Below are 17,152 nucleotides of genomic sequence, written 5' to 3'. Positions count from 1 at the left end.
TCTCCCTCTGTCCTTCCCTCCCTTCCTTTTTTTGAGACAGAGTCTGTCTGTATGACCTCAACTGGCCTCAAACTCTCCATCCTTCTGCCTCAGCCCCCCAAGTGCTGAGATTACAGGTGTGTAACTACCATGCCCTGTTATTCTGAAGTTTTTCAATTAAAAGGGGTGGTTTATTTAATTCTCACTAGTAACACTCAGCACAATATCATGAAATAAAACAAAGCTTTCACTTGGTTAAAAAAAAAAAAGCCAATTGATGTGGCTTGCTTCTTTTAGACACCATGGATTGCTTACTCAAATGCTAATCTCTCCTTATATATACTAAGAGACCCCAGTTTGTTCAGCTATTATGCACCTGTGTGGTTTATGAGAATTGGGGCCTCTCTAAGGACCAGAGGTGAAGAAGATAGATACACAATCATGGTATTTCATTACCCTTGGTGAAAATTGGTATAGTAAAAGATATCCGGGCAACGGCTTGGAACCTTTAGGTAAGTCTTCCTTGACCAACAAAAAGGAGATGAGGAAATGAAGCATCTTCTTCCCTACATTCAGTCTTGAGTCATTATTGTGTGAGGATGTGATGCTTGGAGCCACTGCAGCCATCCTGGGACCTGTGACCTTCATACTGAAACATATCTCTATCTCTGTAAACTAGAGTTAGCCCAAGTGAACTACAGAGATCATCAAATTCAATGGTTTCATTATTTTTTGTTAAGCTGGATTTCATGCTGTTTGACTCACTAATATTCCCTGAAGAAAATCACAACTATAATCCAACCATGAAGTTTGGGAAACAGTGATGAATATGAATATAATTGGATTAATTAGATGCCACTCAGAGACAAAGTTTATAATGTGACCCCTTTAGATACAGAAGTAACTCACTGGGGTGGGCAGATTATTCCTAGAATACTAAAAACCTGAACCTGAGCTCACTGAAATGGGTGAATTTAATATTTACAAATTCAAAAGGTCATTAGCAATTTGTTTAACCTTGTCTTGAGTATTAAGATTTAGCTTAAACTAAAGTAACAATTTGTTGAGTGTCTGTTCTGTAGGGTTCAACTCAAACAGCTTCCTAGTTCTCACAGCAACTCAGCTAAGCACTGTGTTGTGCCCATTTTGTGGATGAGGATGTTGAGGTTAGGGGAGGCTAAATAGCTTGCAGAAGATCACAGTGCTGGTAAGTAGAAAAGCTTCGATGTGCAGTCTGACACAAAGCTCAAACTCCTAATCACTGCATTTACTTACTACCCGATAATCAGCTTGTGGTCATCAGGTCGCAGATGCTGTAGGGTGCTTCATAACGACTCTACCTTTCTCCTCTCACACAGAACCTCTGTTTTTTTTTGTGATCAATTTAATGAACTGTGGCAATCCTACTTCCTTTGTCAGTGACTGGTCTGAAGTGGATATGTGACCATTTTTCTAGCCAATATGGGACATTTTATGAGAAGCAGTCTAGGACGGATCTTTCTCCATCATAAAAATGGGGCTGCATTTCCTTACCCTCCCTTCCTGCTTCAGCCTCTGAAGATGTGATGTCTGGAGCTGTGGCAGCCAAATTATAATTAAGAGGTGACAAACTTGGAGACAAAAGTCAGTATGCATATGAGGGCAGAGATCAAACAGAAAAAGAGCTTGGGTCTTTGATAACGTGATTATGCTACTGGGCTGATCCTGAAACAACCTAAACTTGAACTTTATGTTACAGATATAATGAATGACTGTGCTTTAAGCTACTGTTTGTCAGATATTTTATTCCTTATGGCCAAGGACATCCTAACAGATATAGTCTGGGCAGAGGAGGATGTTTTTGGAGTTTCAGGAAAAACAGATAATTGGAAAATTATCAAGATGTCATCCAGGAATTTATTAGCATAGGTAGAAATCTGTGCAATACACAGGATGTCTGTGCTAAACATTTCCTCCTTCTAGATGCATGGTTTCCTCTTCTCCAGGAGACTGACTAATCCAGAGGGCAACAGAAGTTTCCCTGGCCCTCTGGCTTTGTGTCGGATCTGGCCATTGGGAGCATCAGCAGAATGGAGGAAGGAGGTAAAATACAAATCCTGGGTGGGCACAGTGACTCATGCCTATAATTCCAGCAATTTGGGAGGTAGAGATAGGAGGTTATGGGTTTGAGGCCAGTTTGGGCAAAAAGTTAGCAAGACTCAAACTCAAGCCAGGCATGTTGGAGCACTCCTGTAATCCCAGCTATGCAAAGGGTGGAGGTAGGAGGACCGTGCTTGGAGACCAGCCTGGGCAAACAGCATGAGACCCTATCTGAAAAAGAACAAAGACTGGTGGGGTGGCTCAAGTACTCAAGTGTCTGCCTAGCAAGCGTGAGGTCCTGAGTTCAAACCCCAGTACTGCCAAAAAAAAAGAAAAATCTAAAAGATCTAAATCTCAGGCAGCCTGTCTGTGCTTGAGTTTTGCTGTTTCTTCCCCAGCTTCTACAGACAGGGAACCTGTAATCCCAGACATCTTGTGCTTTCCCACGCCCTGTCCACATCTATGTTAAGTGCCGTGTGTCCCACCAAGACTTTGAGGATACTAAGGTGTGAACGAAATCACTGTTGCTGTTGAAGTCTGGTGAGATTTCGTGGAGTTATTCATAGTCTAGATAAGGGCTTTCAGCTGCCATAAAAGGGAGCCAAAGGACAACAGGAGTGTCAGGTTACAAGACTAAAACAAGGGATCCGTAGCTCAGAGAAAACACTTGCCACCTGAAAGCAAGAAATCCCAGAAGGCTACCTGGAAGAGATGGCATGGGATGAAGATGGGTAGGATTTTTACAAGAGATGAAGGGCAGTCCACAGGGCAGAGTGCAAGTAAAGCTAGAGAGGAGAGAAAGCTCAAGGAGGTTTTCTGAAAAAATTAGGGATCTAGGTCTCTAGGTGGAGGTCTTCCTTCACCTCCTTTATAGACTAGAAAACCCGAAGCAAGCATTTGACAAGTAAACAGAATGTCAGAACTCCAGCTAAGGACTGCTGGCTCGCAGGCTAGTTCCTAATCCATCTTCCACCCCCATCTGCTTCCTGTCAGTCTGTCCCACTAAGCTGCGACGTCCAGAGCAAGGCCTCCGTTGTCTTTATCCTTGGACCCCAGTAGCTAGCAAAAGTTGCACCTGACACAAAATTGTGATCATCAGCTACTAAATGTTAAGAAGCATTTCATATGTATCTTATGCACGTCTCACAACAGGTTGCACAGCTAGGTTTAAGATTCTTTTTCAGCTGAGGATGCGTGGTCGAGAAAGGGTGTGTAACTTGCCCGAGGTTACATAGCAGTTATATGAAGGAGTCTTTGCTGAAGGAATGAATGAAGAAAAAACACTGACTCCATGGAAGCGATGGGCTGTAACAGGCCGCTGGGGACGCGGCCCGTAGTGGTCAGTGTAAGCACACCCAGCTCAGCTCTGAGGCTCCGCCCCCTCTCGTAGCCACGCCCCCAGCTGGAGGACTTGGGTCTCTTTCTTTCTCTCTCTCTCTCTCTCTCGCTCTCTGTTTCTGCGTGAGCGAGTTTCCCTGGCTCCAGCGGCAGGGCGGAGGGCCTCTCAGGGCCGGCGACCTGCAGTCCAGTCCGCTCCCCTGCCCGGCCCTCCCCTTCGCCCTCCCTCACTCTCCAAACTTCTTTTCCACCCTGTCTAAACTTCAGTCATTCTAGCGCCCGCCTCCTCCACTCCCACTAACCAATCATCGGTCAGCATTCTCGCCGAGGATCCGCCCCCCGCCCGCCGCAAACCAATCCCCGGCGCGAGTGTCGAGTGCTGGGCTCGCTCCCAAGTGCCCGGTCGGTGACGGCAGCGCGCCGGGCGCCGCGCGGCGGGAGGGGGCGGGGCTCGGGATGAGGGATGGGCGAGGGGGAGGGGGAGAAGGGAAGAGGGAGGAGGAGGTTGCGGCGGGTTTGAAAGCGGCAGTTTCCTGGCAGCTCCGGCAGGCGTTGGTCTCGGCGCTCCAGCTCCGCAGCGGCCACGATCGATCCGGCGACCGGTCTACGCGCGCTACTGCGCGCCCCCGACGGATTTTTCCCGTTCCGGCTCTTCCCTCCCTTCAGCTCCCCGCCCCCCTTTCCTCAGCCTTTCCCGCCGCTCGGGCGCCGAGCCCGGGGTGGGGGACCAGCCGTCGGCAGTGACCCCGCCCGAAGCCCCTGCTGGAACCGCCCGCTCGGGGACAATTCCCGGTTCCTTTCTTCAGCCCCGCCCGCGGTGGCCCTCGCGGAGCCCAGCCGGCCCCGGGGAGAGCGCGGCCGGGAGAGGCGTCCGAGGGGGCGTCTCGGGGCTCGGGCCCCGAGCGGGCTGTGGTCGGGGGGCCGGAGCGGCGAGGCCCCCCTGGCCGAGCTCGGCGAGGGCCGCCGGGGTCCCTCTACCCCCCCCAGGCTGAGTGAGCGGGGCCGGGAGCGGCGCCCCGGCCGCCCGCGCGGGGTCTCCCCCATGGTGCAGCGGGGGTCGGGATGTCGAAGACGCTGAAGAAGAAGAAGCACTGGCTCAGCAAGGTGCAGGAGTGCGCGGTGTCCTGGGCCGGGCCCCCGGGCGACTTGGGCGCCGAGATCCGGGGCGGCGCGGAGCGTGGCGAGTTCCCTTACCTGGGGCGGCTCCGCGAGGAGCCGGCTGGCGGCGGCGGGGGCACCTGCTGCGTCGTCTCGGGCAAGGCGCCCAGCCCCGGGGACGTGCTGCTGGAGGTGAACGGGACGCCTGTCAGCGGGCTTACCAACCGGGACACCCTAGCTGTCATCCGCCACTTCCGCGAGCCCATCCGTCTCAAGACCGTGAAGCCAGGTACGCGGCCCTGCCTGCCTATTTGTCTGTCTGTCTCGCGGGGTGGGCGTCCTGGATTGGCGACACGTCCCTGCCGTTTGTTTGCTTGTCTGTGCCGGGTAATCGGACCTTTAGGGTGTGCCTGACTCCCGGCCACAGGGAGGGGTGGCGCTGGTGCTTTCCCATTTTGCCGATGGGAACACTGAGCTGCTTTGCCAGGCTATCCTCGAATTGGGGCCAGAAGCTGGGTTGCCTAAATTTGTAGCTAGCTGGGTCCCCCACCGTAGACGGGAGTTTCTGGAGACACCTTCCCTCTCCTGCTCTGCTTTGTGGAAGAAGATGTTTTAGGATTGTAGTGTTTGCTTTGGAACGGTCTTGTGCATCTTGTGACAGGGGAAGGGTCTTTACTATGGAGCCACTTGGTGCCAAGGTTACCACCTAGCGCACTTGGGAGGGCTTAGCCGCTCCAGGGCTGCAGACGTCTACGTTTCGGGGCTGACAGCTGAACTCTGTCCGGCCAGGTGGTTCAGGTGTCTCGGTACCGATGACGATCTGTGGCCGCGGTGTGTGTGATAATGCCAGGGAGCTGCTGAATGGAGTCGGGTTTTGCAGGAAGACACAGGTTCCTAGCCGAGTGATTGCTTTGGGAAAGCTTCCGATTTGACAGAATTTGGTCCAAGTGTTGGGTCAGAAGAGCCCCTGTTGTCGCCTCGGTGTCTTTCGTGCTAGTAAAATCTGCTGCAAAGCACGTTACGTTTATGGCACATTTGCCAGTTTCATAGCATTGATCACGTTGCGTACAGTGTGATGGGGGAGTGTGTAGTGTCTTACGAATTTGTGAGAACATTGTTGGTCGTTTCAGCACTGGTAAAATGCGGTTCTGACTTCTGAGCTGTTGGTAGGCGCGAGAATTATGATTACAGCGTTATTAGAAATCAGATTGTTTCCGCTGAATGTGCTCTACTGAACATACGGTGCATCAGAATATAATGGGATAATTGTGACCTGGGCTGTATCCGGTCTGTCTCTTCATCGCCAAATGCTAGAAGATCCTGGAGAAAAACTCAACATGCTCTATCCCTCGCATTTTTTTTCTTTCTCAGCAGCTTACTTTGGATATATTTCTTTACTATCCTTGAGCGTAATTAGAATTGGTGAATTGATGCAATATACACACGAATCTGTGTTGTGAGTTTGTAGCACACACTCACCAAGTCCTACAGTCTTAAATTAAGGTTTTCTTCAGATAGTCCATTCTGTCATATTCCTTTTAAGTTTATGGGTTTATGTGAGGTTTCTTTTATATCGTTAATTTTCAGAACTTTGGCAGACTTTAAACAGCTTTTTCTATATAGTTTTGAAAATTGTAAGATTCTTTCTTAACTGACTTTTAAAGCCATATGTGAAGGGGTAGAGGAAAGACTTTGGGAGGCTGCAATCCAGCTAATACAGTTACTGTCTGTAATATGCAAAATAGGACATGGACAGCATTTGGAGTCAGGTGCCATTAGTCCAGATCCCACTAGTCTGGGAATAATGAGAACATCTGCATCCTTGCTCTGTGTTTTGTTTTGAAAAGTTGGGGCATGGATATCAAAAAACAAAAAACTCGTAAAGTTGATGGATTGATGAGGAAGCTGGTGTATTCCAAATTGTTGTGATTCTTTTAGAAGACCAGAGAGATGGCTCCTTAGTTAGTATTAGTCTGGTTTACAAGTCATACCTTTCTTTTTCAGTGTTTGCATCAAATTTAAATACTTCATGGTTTAGAGTATATGCAGTAGTATTGACTATGTTGAATAAGCATCCTGTGGCTGAGACTGTAACTCACTTTTTATACTAACAAAATTGTGCCTTCTTGCCAACCAGAGAAACCGTGCTACTTTAAATGTATAGCCAAAATAAAGGGGATAATGCATATTAAAGGCTGAAATACATTTTGTAATCATAGATAACAGTTCTGAACACTTACTGTTTTTGGCAGGACTGGGGTTTGAATTCAGGGCTTCCTGCCTACTAGGCAAGCACTCTACCCCTTGAGCCCCCAAACCTGTTTTGTTTGTAGTTATTTTTAGATAGGGTCTCATGGTTTTGCCAATCACTTTTTTTTTAAAGATGAACTCTGCAGTCATAATTTCTAATAGATTAAATTGTGTCTCTTGGTTCTAAGCAAGTTGTAATTTACCCATTTTTAATCTCTCATGTTAGGTATTATATTAAAATGACTTTCTTAAATAGCTCTGCTTAAAAGCAGCATTTGTACTAAAATAGCAAAATTTTTGCAGGTTAAACACAAGGCTTTAAATATTAGAAATTAAGAACTTGAAGATGTTATTTGCAGAACTTCGGGTTTGATTAAAAACAGCATAATATTATCTCCAGAGGAGACAAAGATTCTGTACTCTTGTGATTGATTTAGAAAAGGATGACAATACAGAGTAAAGAGATTTAGAAAGAAACTTGCCATGCCCATTTTTTCTTTTTATCTAAACTTTGTGAGATGGATTTTTCAATTTAAAAAGGTATTATAAAGTATACTTAACTCACTGCCTCTTGTCTTGACTAGACACTCGTTGTTAAACCGTATTCAGAGCATGTTATTTAGAAAGTAGCCCAGTATAAGAATGAAATGTCACCATTTCTATAAGATGTAGTATTAATGGGGAGTGATCTCATGTTGTCTTCTGACACTGTCCCTGGAAGAAGGATGAACTGGGCTTAGGAGCTGGCTGCTGCCATTGCATGGCTTCTTCTAGCTCTGTCTGAGCATCCGTGGATGCTAAGAGGGCCCAGTGAGTCCAGTACCATCAGCCTCATAACTTAGTGAAGGGTCTTTCTGGAAATGACTGTTTTTAGCTTTGATTTAGAATTTTATCGATTTTTCTTTCTTTTGTTATAATCTTTAATGGATAATTGAAATAGCACTTTGAACTTTCGTTCCTACTTGAGGCTTTTCCTCAAGAGAATCAGGGAAATTTTTATTGGTTTACATTAGCCTATTATTTAGCAGTAAGTACTTTTCCTGCTTCTAGAATAATCTTTAAGTTCTACCTATGGCTTGGCCCAACTCGTCACCTGTTTCTTAATTGTGGTCTTATGCTTTTTTTTTTTTTTTTTTTTTCTTGCAAAGGCAGCAACTGCTCTCTTGAGTTTGAACTTGGTATTTCCCAGTGGTAAAGGAAGCTGGACTTTGCCTCTGGCGAAGTCGCCAGCATGAGTTTTTTGATTTTACTTCAGCGTAATATTCTTAAGCACCTCCTATTTTGGTTAATGAGACAAATAGCTAATTTTGTTCTAAAATTCCCCAGTTTATGTAGAATTTTAGAGTATATAAAAATTTCCTTCTTAATACACCTTTAAACATATTTCAGCAATTGTAAATTATGTGAATTTTATTCAAGTTGAAGATTAAGTATTGTTATAGTCTAAGTACAGGAAATTATTGCCTACTGCCTTATTATGTTCACATCATCTAGGGGTGAAAATCATAGGAAACCATGGTACAGTTTGTTTAAATAACAACTAATTCGAAACAGAGCTTGTATAATGTTAGGTACAGGTACAGGTAAAAGTGTTCACCACTGACTCTGGGACATCCAGTGTCTTGGGGAATTTTGTTCAAATGAACTAATTCCTAGAAATATATTCTCCTTTGGTGAAAAAACATTACTGGGGGCTTTTAATTAAGGAATGTTTATGATATGCAAATAATGAAAATACTATGTTTCTACTGTTGAGGGTTTGTTCTTTTTTTGGTTTAGTTGGTAATTTAGGGCTTCAGTGGGTTTTGTTTAGGTGATTGTAATATCTGAAGAAGAGAAGAGTAAGAGAAATGAGACCTATTTGCTAGCTAATTCCTGGATTTGCAATACCAGAAATTACTGGATGCCTTCTTTTAAGCAGTACAATCTAGAGGTTGGATAAGACAGCCCCTTGGTTAGGGAAAATAGCATTAAATTTTGATAAGCCTTACATGGGAACTTTCCTGCTTTTCCAAATTTTGGTAGCAGGAAAGTTGGTTTTGTTCTAAAGTCTTAATAACTTAGTGGTTCGGGTTCAGGGTACTATTCATTGACACCTTCAGTTCATATAAGTGATAGGCTTATACAATGACAGCAGAACTGGTTGGTTTCCACTTAATGTCTCTTACTACATCATAACATCTTTGAACTTCTAGTCTTTTTCTAGCCATCATTTTGTAGGATTGTAATATCCAAACATCTCAGATACATTTAATTTTGTTAATTTTTCTAGTATGTCATTTTGGCTGCTTTATTGATCTTCCCTTCACCCTTAGATTTTGTGTCATTTAGTCTGTAAATTTTACTTTCCTAGGTTGAGGTATTTTAAGAATTCTTTAAAGATCTTGAGGTCTTGGTAGTATCAAAAACAAAAAACCAAACCAAACCAAACCGCTTAACATTTGGCCTTTTCAATTTTCAGATCATTTTTTATTTTATTCAGTTTATTGCTAAAGCTGATTTTCCTGGAACATAATACCATGCTTCTGTTGAATATATATTATTTTTCTTCTGAAGTCCTGGGGTATACTTTATAAAACCTCTTGTTAGGAGAGATGGATTCCAGTGACTCTTAAAAATCTGGTCTGTAATTTATGTAAATTGATGGTAAAACAAATCCTTTAACTTTACTTAAGCAGCTGACTTATGAAATCAGTGCCTGGCCTTTTTTAGGTGAATAATGAATCTTTCTTTTGTAACTCCCAAGACCTTTTTGAGTTTCATGGGCACTCAGTATTTCGGGAGTATGTTACAGGCGAATTTCACTTTCACACCACTTTAATATTCCCTACCAATTTCAAACTGCCAATTTCAGAGTCAGTTTTTAGTCTTTTGTGATTTAACAAAGGATAAAAGTTTTGGTATAGAAGACCAGAACTGTTACCTTTATTTTTGACTGTACTGAAATTTTGAGAAATCAGTCTCTTGAAATTCTACATTTTGGTACTGAGAATGAGTGCTGAAATTTGAAACTTGCCCAGGACGGTAAGATTTTCAGTAGCTTGGAGGCTACTTTGTGGGGGAAAAGAGGCAAATCCACTCACTGTGCTCCTGGTCCTCAAAGAACATTACTCAGATTTTTTTTCCAAGAAAAAGTGCTTATTTTACTTCTGAGGAGGCAATGTCCTATGGGCACATGTCACTCCCTCAGAGCACACTTAGTGAGTGGTATCCCCACAGCAGGCCAGTGCTAAGTTAGCACTGGCCAGGTCCAAGTAGTCTGAAATCGGCTGACTTCTACAAGTTCACACCTTAGTGGGAACTTAATGACTTAAGAATGCTAGTAGGAAGAAGGACTTTACCTTTTTCCACTTTTCTCCCAGTATTTACCTCTCTTTAGATAAGTTTTAATATGAATTCTAATGAAAAGTGGCCTAAGTAATTGACTGTGTAGCATGATGTTCAAAAAGGTGGCTGTGAGGTGGATGTGGTAGTGCATGAGGCTGAGATGTGAGGACCAATTTAGGAAGAGAAAGAGGGAGAAAAAGGAGGAAGGGAAGGGGAAGGAAGGGAGGAAAGAAAGAAAAATGGTTGTGGAATTATATCTTAGCAAGAATTTTGGTTCCTTAGTCATTACAAAAGAGGGAAGTCAAATATAAACATTATTTTTTAGAAAACCCTTTGGTTGCCCACAAAACACTGGATTGTACATTTTTTTATACATATGTGCATACAATGCTTGGGTCATTTCTCCACCCTCCCACCACCCCCTCCCTTACCACCCACTCCGCCCCCTCCCTCTTCCCCCTACCCCCTCAATACCGGGCAGAAATTATTTTGCCCTTATCTCTAATTTTGTTGAAGAGAGAGTATAAGCAATAATAGGAGGGAACAAGGGTTTTTGCTAGTTGAGATAAGGATAGCTATACAGGGAGTTGACTCACCTTAATTTCCTGCACATGCGTGTTACCTTCTAGGTTAATTCTTCTGGATCTAACCTTTTCTCTGGTTCCTGGTCCCCTTCTTCTATTGGCCTCAGTTGCTTTTTAAGGTATCTGCTTTAGTTTCTCTGCGTTGAGGGCAACAAATGCTATCTATTTTTTTAGGTGTCTTACCTATCCTCATATCTCCCTTGTGTGCTCTTGCTTTAATCTTGTGCTCAAAGTCCAATCCCCTTGTTGTGTTTACCCTTGATCTAATGTGCGCATATGAGGGAGAACATATGATTTTTGGTATTTTGGGCCAGGCTAACCTCACTCAGAATGATGTTCTCCAATTCCATCCATTTACCAGCGAATGATAACATTTCGTTCTTCATGGCTGCATAAAATTCCGTTGTATATAGATACCACATTTTCTTGATCCATTCATCAGAAATGGGGCATCTTGGCTGTTTCCATAACTTGGCTATTGTAAATAGTGCTGCAATAAACATGGGTGTGCAGGTGCCTCTGGAGTAACCTGTGTCACAGTCTTTTGAATTGTACCATTTTTAGGATGAGTCCGTGTCACCCATATTGGAATCACACAAGATGAAGTAATTAAAGAGATACTGTTTACCAAAACCATTTATCTTTTAATTCTAAGAAATTAGCCTAATGTGATTGTGAACAGAGAATTTGTGGAAGTTAAATGTATACATGAGGTAAGGAAAGGTCTCATTCTTTCTTATTTCCTGGTAGGGTCCTTGCTTCCTGTCTTATTTTCTGACTTGATTGGTTGCTGAGGGAATTGAGGAATTTTGAACCCCTACTGGCTTTGAAAGGTGGACAGGTGTTGGTTGAGTAGAACTGGGATCTTTTCAGTAGGTAGATAAGAAGCTGAAGAGAAAAACCCAGGATAAGAATGTTCAATACCATAAGGTCTACAGGGTGTTCTATCTTAATAGTTTCTATGTGTGTGTATAAAAAAATCCTTTCATTTTGTACAGAAGCACAAAGTCCACATTATCAAATAATTGGAAAGTAGAGGGAAATCATATTAGTTATTTAAATGTGTAGGTAGTTCTATTATGAATTGTCTCCTATAATTTTTTAAAAATTTGTACATGAAATATGTTTTCTCCTAGTAATAATGCTGGTAAAATGCTTAATGTTATTTCTGCTGTTAGCCTCATTCAACTCATAGTGTAGTAGTATGAGTATTTTTATTTAATCTATAAGATAGCTGGAATATTATCATTAGTACTATTCTTTATGGTTCATACACTTATTTTGATTGTTTTGGAAGTTTAGCCAATTTTATGGAGAAATGCAGTTTGCTAACATACTGAAAAGGGAACTGAAAACATATTTCCATCTTAACATTGGCCACGTCACAACTGACTGACTGGCTTCCAGTGACAAGGGTGGCATCGGTATATCTCTATTTCCCTTTCACCCCAGCAATTTTATTCTGTTACAGCCAGTAGCTACATCATAGTGGTTCCAAGGAATAAGCCCCTCCACCATTCCAGCTGTTCCGTGGCCAGGAGAGCATGGGCTACATTTTGAGGACCATAACTTGACTTCTGACACATCGGAATACCTCAGAAAGGAAAGTCTGTGCTCTAGATTGTTAGGTACTTTATTAACATACTAGAGATACTGTTAAGTGAAATATAAATGGTTAAACTTTCCTGCCATAATTTGTTTGGAGTTTCAGTTTGTTTGTTTGTTTTTAATATTATGGAATGGAAGGAAATTGGGAAGAAATTTTGCTTTCAATTAGTCAATTGTCAGAATCTGTTCTAGTTAGTCACCCTTCTGGTTGTCTTGAATGTGCGCTATGAATAGTAATTGATGTACTTAAAATTTTCTGGTTTTGCTATCACTATTGCTATGTATTTTTTGCAGAGAATTTTAAACACAATTATTTTATTGCTTCAGGAAAGTATGCAAAGGGCTACACTGTATCTCATAGTTGTTCTGATTGGGAATTATTATACACAATGACATTTAACAGAAGTAGTTTTATGAGATGAAAATACCAGACAAGGGAGGGAGGAAAAGTATGAGGACATACTTTATTTTTTGAACCTAAATAGATTTTAGTTTAAATTGGCTATATATTTTCTTTCAATAAAATAACTTTTAGAAGTGGAGTCCTAGAGAGAGATTACTCTTTGGATATAGTTATGTAGTTTACAACTGGTATCTTGTGATATATAGTTTAGGTCTCAGCAGGAAAGTTGAAAAAATCCTAACTTACATGCCAATTGTGAAAATTTTGTAGCAAGACAAACTTTCCTGAGGTTAATTCAGGCCAATGAGCAATTTATTGACTTGCACCCATGAAAATCTGGGCAGAGATCAGTAACAGCTAAGCTCATGCTCGCCAGTGAGTTCATCAGGGCTGTGGCTGGCTCTCTTGCCTTCTAAGTTGGTTTCTTTCTCAGCTAGACTCTCAGTATAGCAGAGGTAGCTCTGAACTCTCAGATTTTAGGAGGTTCTCAAAGTTTCTTATCTTTTTTTCCTGTTGTCCAGTAAGAAATCTCATGCAGGAACTTTGATAGGCCCCATGTCCACCTCAATTACTGTGGGGAGGGGCACTGGGTACCATATTGGCCTGGCTCGGGTGCCATCTCCATTCCTGCAACAAGCTAGAATAGATAGCATGGTGTGATTAATGACTAAAGCAGATCTCTAGGAGATCAGGAAGAGGCAGCGCCGCAAAGGATGGGATGCTAAGGCGACTGTATAGGAAATGACCTCTCCTACTTTGAGGCCACAGTACGTAGTTATAAAACTATCGTTAAAAAGACAGATACAGGTTGTAGACAAAATTGGAGCAATGTTTTTTGTATATCCAAATTTATATGTTTAAAAATTGAGGGCTGGTGGAGTGGCTCAATGGTAGAGTGCCTGCTAAGCAAACATGAGGCCCTGAGTTCAAGTGCCCCCCCGAAAAAAAGAAATTAAGATGTTGACACCTTGATATGTACAATATAAAAGCACTGTTTATAATTTTTCTTTCTTTTTTTAAAAAAACATCAGTTGAGATTCTGTAAGTCAGTGCTGCTTGTTCTTGGGTCAGTAAAATACTTTGGAGAATCACTTAATTACTTCAGTAGTAAGAAAATGATTATTGGTTTAGTTAAATAATGAAGTTTTTAAGCTTAATAGTAAACCATTTCAAAAACGAAACTCTAAGCTATTTGCTTCCCAAGGTGTTCTGCTTTTAAAGCAGTGGTCCTTTAAAACATAAATTGAGGCAGCATCCTTTACTGTATTATACCTAACGGCACCCCAATAATACATTTTAACTGCAGTCTCATAGAAGTTTTACACAAAGGAGCCACCTTGCTGGCTTCCAACTTTGAAATCCTACTTAAGTGGGGTATATGTGGTGCCTCTTTAATCACCAAAAAAATTACTTGGCAGACAGTATAGGATAAAACCTGACTCCCCTTGTTAAATTTTATTCCTGCCTCCACTGGGGAAGCAGATGTACCCTGAGAAGAGGGGAGAGTTTGAGAGAGAGGTAAGTGTTCTGAATAACATTTCACACTGTATTTATATTCTAATTACTATACCAGTGTATGCAGCTTTGTTAGCATAAATGTAATTATTTTATTTTATTTATTATTTTTTAGTTTTTTGAGACAGGGTTTCCTTATGTAGCCCAGGTTGGTTTGGAACTTGTGAGCCCCTTGTCTCATTCTCCTGTGAGCTGGGATTACAGACATGTGCCAGTATGCCTGGCTAAAAATAATAACTTTAATATCTACCTTTATTTTATATGTAACATGTACAGTAGTTTTTCCCAGTATCATCTAGTAGTTGGATCTTTAGTGGCTATTAAATGCTCATAGGTTATTGGCAAATACACTTACAAGATTATTGTACATAAAAATGAGCATCTGTGGAATTGGCTGTGATTTCCTAATAAGATCATAGCAGAGAGCCGGATATGGTGGTTCATACCTGTAATCCTAGCAGTTGGAAGGCTGAGTCAGGAGGACCCAGAGTTTGAGACTAGCCTGGACTACATAGTACCATGCCAGTCTGGGCAATACAGTGAGACCCTCTCTCAAAAAACCAGTGATCATATTTGGAAAATTACTGCTTCTACTACAAGCAGTAAGGACTAGAGTTCTCTAAGATTAATTCTATGTATTGATTAATTAAGCTATGAAATCTTTTAAAATAATACAGTCTTCCTTACCTCTGCTCACAGCACTGTATCTTAACCCATCTCAGTAGCTTTGGCAGAACACTTTGTCAAAATATTAGCTAAGGATTTTAGCTAATAATTTTAGCTAAGGATTCTATCCACTAATTTCAGTATTCACACTTAGTATGGAATATACCTGCTAATGAAAATTTTAAATTCCTTTGAATAGAGTTGAATTGCTAACTAGAGCTAGCTTACAATGTAAGGAAATGGGGGAAATGACACTTTCAACCTCACTTTGGTTACAACCCCAACTTCAGACCACCTTGCTCTAATAGGAATATTCTGACTTGGGTACTTGTCATGATACACTCGCTGTCCTTTACTGAATAACAACCACATGTCAATGTATTAAGAGTACATCATCTCATTTGATTTATAAGGATTATTTATAACTTCTTGTAAAGAAATTAGCCAGCTATTGTTATCTCCCTTTACAAATGGGGAAACTGAGATTTAGAGAGAGGAACACATAAGAGTTCACACAACATTCAGCCTTTTTCACTTTTTGGATAATATATTAGTTCATTATGTCTGAAAAAATCTGTCTTCCTTTCTCTAGTAAAAGGAAAAACCCTACAATTCTGAATTGTTTGAGTGGGTGTTAATGCAGAAAAACATTGGGCAACTACTTAAAATAAAAGCTTCATTGTTTGGATCTGTTTCTAAACAAAGTTTGTGGTGGTGCAGTTTAATCTGTTCAGCTAACTGGATGATAAAGCAGTTAGTTATTCACAGAAATTATTAATCAAATGCAAAGTTAGTCTTAATTGTTGCTACATTTGTAAGAGAATCATTTCAGCATTTATATGTAAGAGCCTGGCTACTTTTGGGAATTAATTTTTTTTTTGGAAGATTGTGTACTTGATACTGGAAATAATACCTTGTCCTCAGCTTTCTTGTCCTCTTGCTGGGTAATTCACTTACCAGGAAAGTGTGTGTTAGTACACTTATCCTGAGCTAGGTAGCCTAGAAAATGCTCTGGTGAATGTAAGAATGAAGATGTTTTGAAATTGGTGTTTAGTTTGTTTTTTTTTTTTATAAGCATGCAGACTCTTTTCAAAATATATTTTGCTAAAATAAAATTTAGCCAAGAAGGGTAGAAGAATAACCCATTGTATTCAAGCAGACCTCTCTTCTACAGGCTTCAAGTACTATCCACCAAGATGGATCCTTTCAAGTTCAAAGCAGGTTGTAGAATGTCGCTACCTCTCATTCTTTAAGTGTTTGTGCTGTTAGGTTTTGTATTTGTGCTTAAAGTCAGTCACTCAACTAGAAGGAACCGTAGCAATCCAATCAATACACAAAGTCTGCAGATAAAGATACGTGGCTTGATGGCAGAAGTCATAGTCTGAACCTGGGAGCCATGGACTAGAACCCAGATCACCTGGTTCTTTTCATTGTTTTGGTGTGTGGCATAAGAATTGATGAAATTGGTGGGGAAAAACCCCTCTTTATAAAATCTGCGTTCTTTTAGAATTAAGTCTAATGTTAGACCATCAGCGTGCATCAGTGTGGTGAGAAGCAGTGGTAATCCAGAAGTTGGAACATACAAAAGAATCTTAATCATTCTATGCGACAGATTTTCACAGCTTTTTTAGCTTTACATAATGCTGTAACTTATGGCTGAGGCTTAAGCAGTCATGGAATCTCTAGCTGGTCTGACAGTTGAATATTTAAAGGTTTGTTTTTGTTAGCTGTTGTGCTTTGACAACTATTTTTCCTATCCAAGAGATTCTTCAGTAAAAGCCTCTGAACAGTTTCTGCTTTGCTGTGGGTAGTCTTCTGATGCTGTTTTTGCCCCTTTCAGAGCATGTGATGCTTCAAGCCTTAGTTAGAGTTGCTGCACTTTTTTTTTGCCCCTGACTGGAGGATGCAATGGGGGAAGGTGGCAGGTGAACCGTTAGGGGCGCTTTTGGCTCAGGGTCCTTAAGGTTGCTTGGCTCTAATGGGGATTGACATAACTAAAAGGTGGGGCTGTGCTCCTGCTGGGTGCAGGGCAGGCAGATGTTTCAGCTCATGGAGAGCTGGCCACAGCCATGGTCACAGTCCTTCCCTATGTGAGACAAAGCTGAAGGGGGGAGGGTTCAGGTGATAGTTCTGTGAAGAATGTACTCATTTGGTCAGACTAAAGGAATGCTGGGGATATGCTTGGCTCTCGGTATGTGAAAGACATGAGCGAAGACATGAGTGAAGATTCCCACCATCATCAGCCAAGTGGCCCTTTGCAGTATCCGTCTGCATTCAGGGCGGGAAACAGAATGGGATATGAAGA

The 17,152-nt window shown here is 41.8% G+C and overlaps 1 protein-coding gene across 2 annotated transcripts in view; it reads left to right on the top strand.

Annotated features, from left to right (window-relative positions):
* Positions 1-3,874: 3,874 nt before the first annotated feature.
* The window catches only part of Magi3 (membrane associated guanylate kinase, WW and PDZ domain containing 3), a 214,301-nt gene continuing 201,023 nt past the window's right edge, over positions 3,875-17,152 (top strand). For both annotated transcript variants that reach the window (XM_020166348.2, XM_074050718.1), the window contains exon 1: positions 3,875-4,783. In XM_020166348.2, the coding sequence (XP_020021937.1) occupies positions 4,459-4,783 (325 nt within the window). In that variant the 5' untranslated portion in view covers positions 3,875-4,458. The remainder of the gene's footprint in view (positions 4,784-17,152) is intronic.

The sequence above is a fragment of the Castor canadensis genome, chromosome 12 (genome assembly GCF_047511655.1).
Source record: "Castor canadensis chromosome 12, mCasCan1.hap1v2, whole genome shotgun sequence".
Classification (NCBI taxonomy): domain Eukaryota; kingdom Metazoa; phylum Chordata; class Mammalia; order Rodentia; family Castoridae; genus Castor; species Castor canadensis.
Note: the sequence above shows the minus strand (reverse complement) of the source record. Positions and strands in the feature narration are given on the sequence as shown.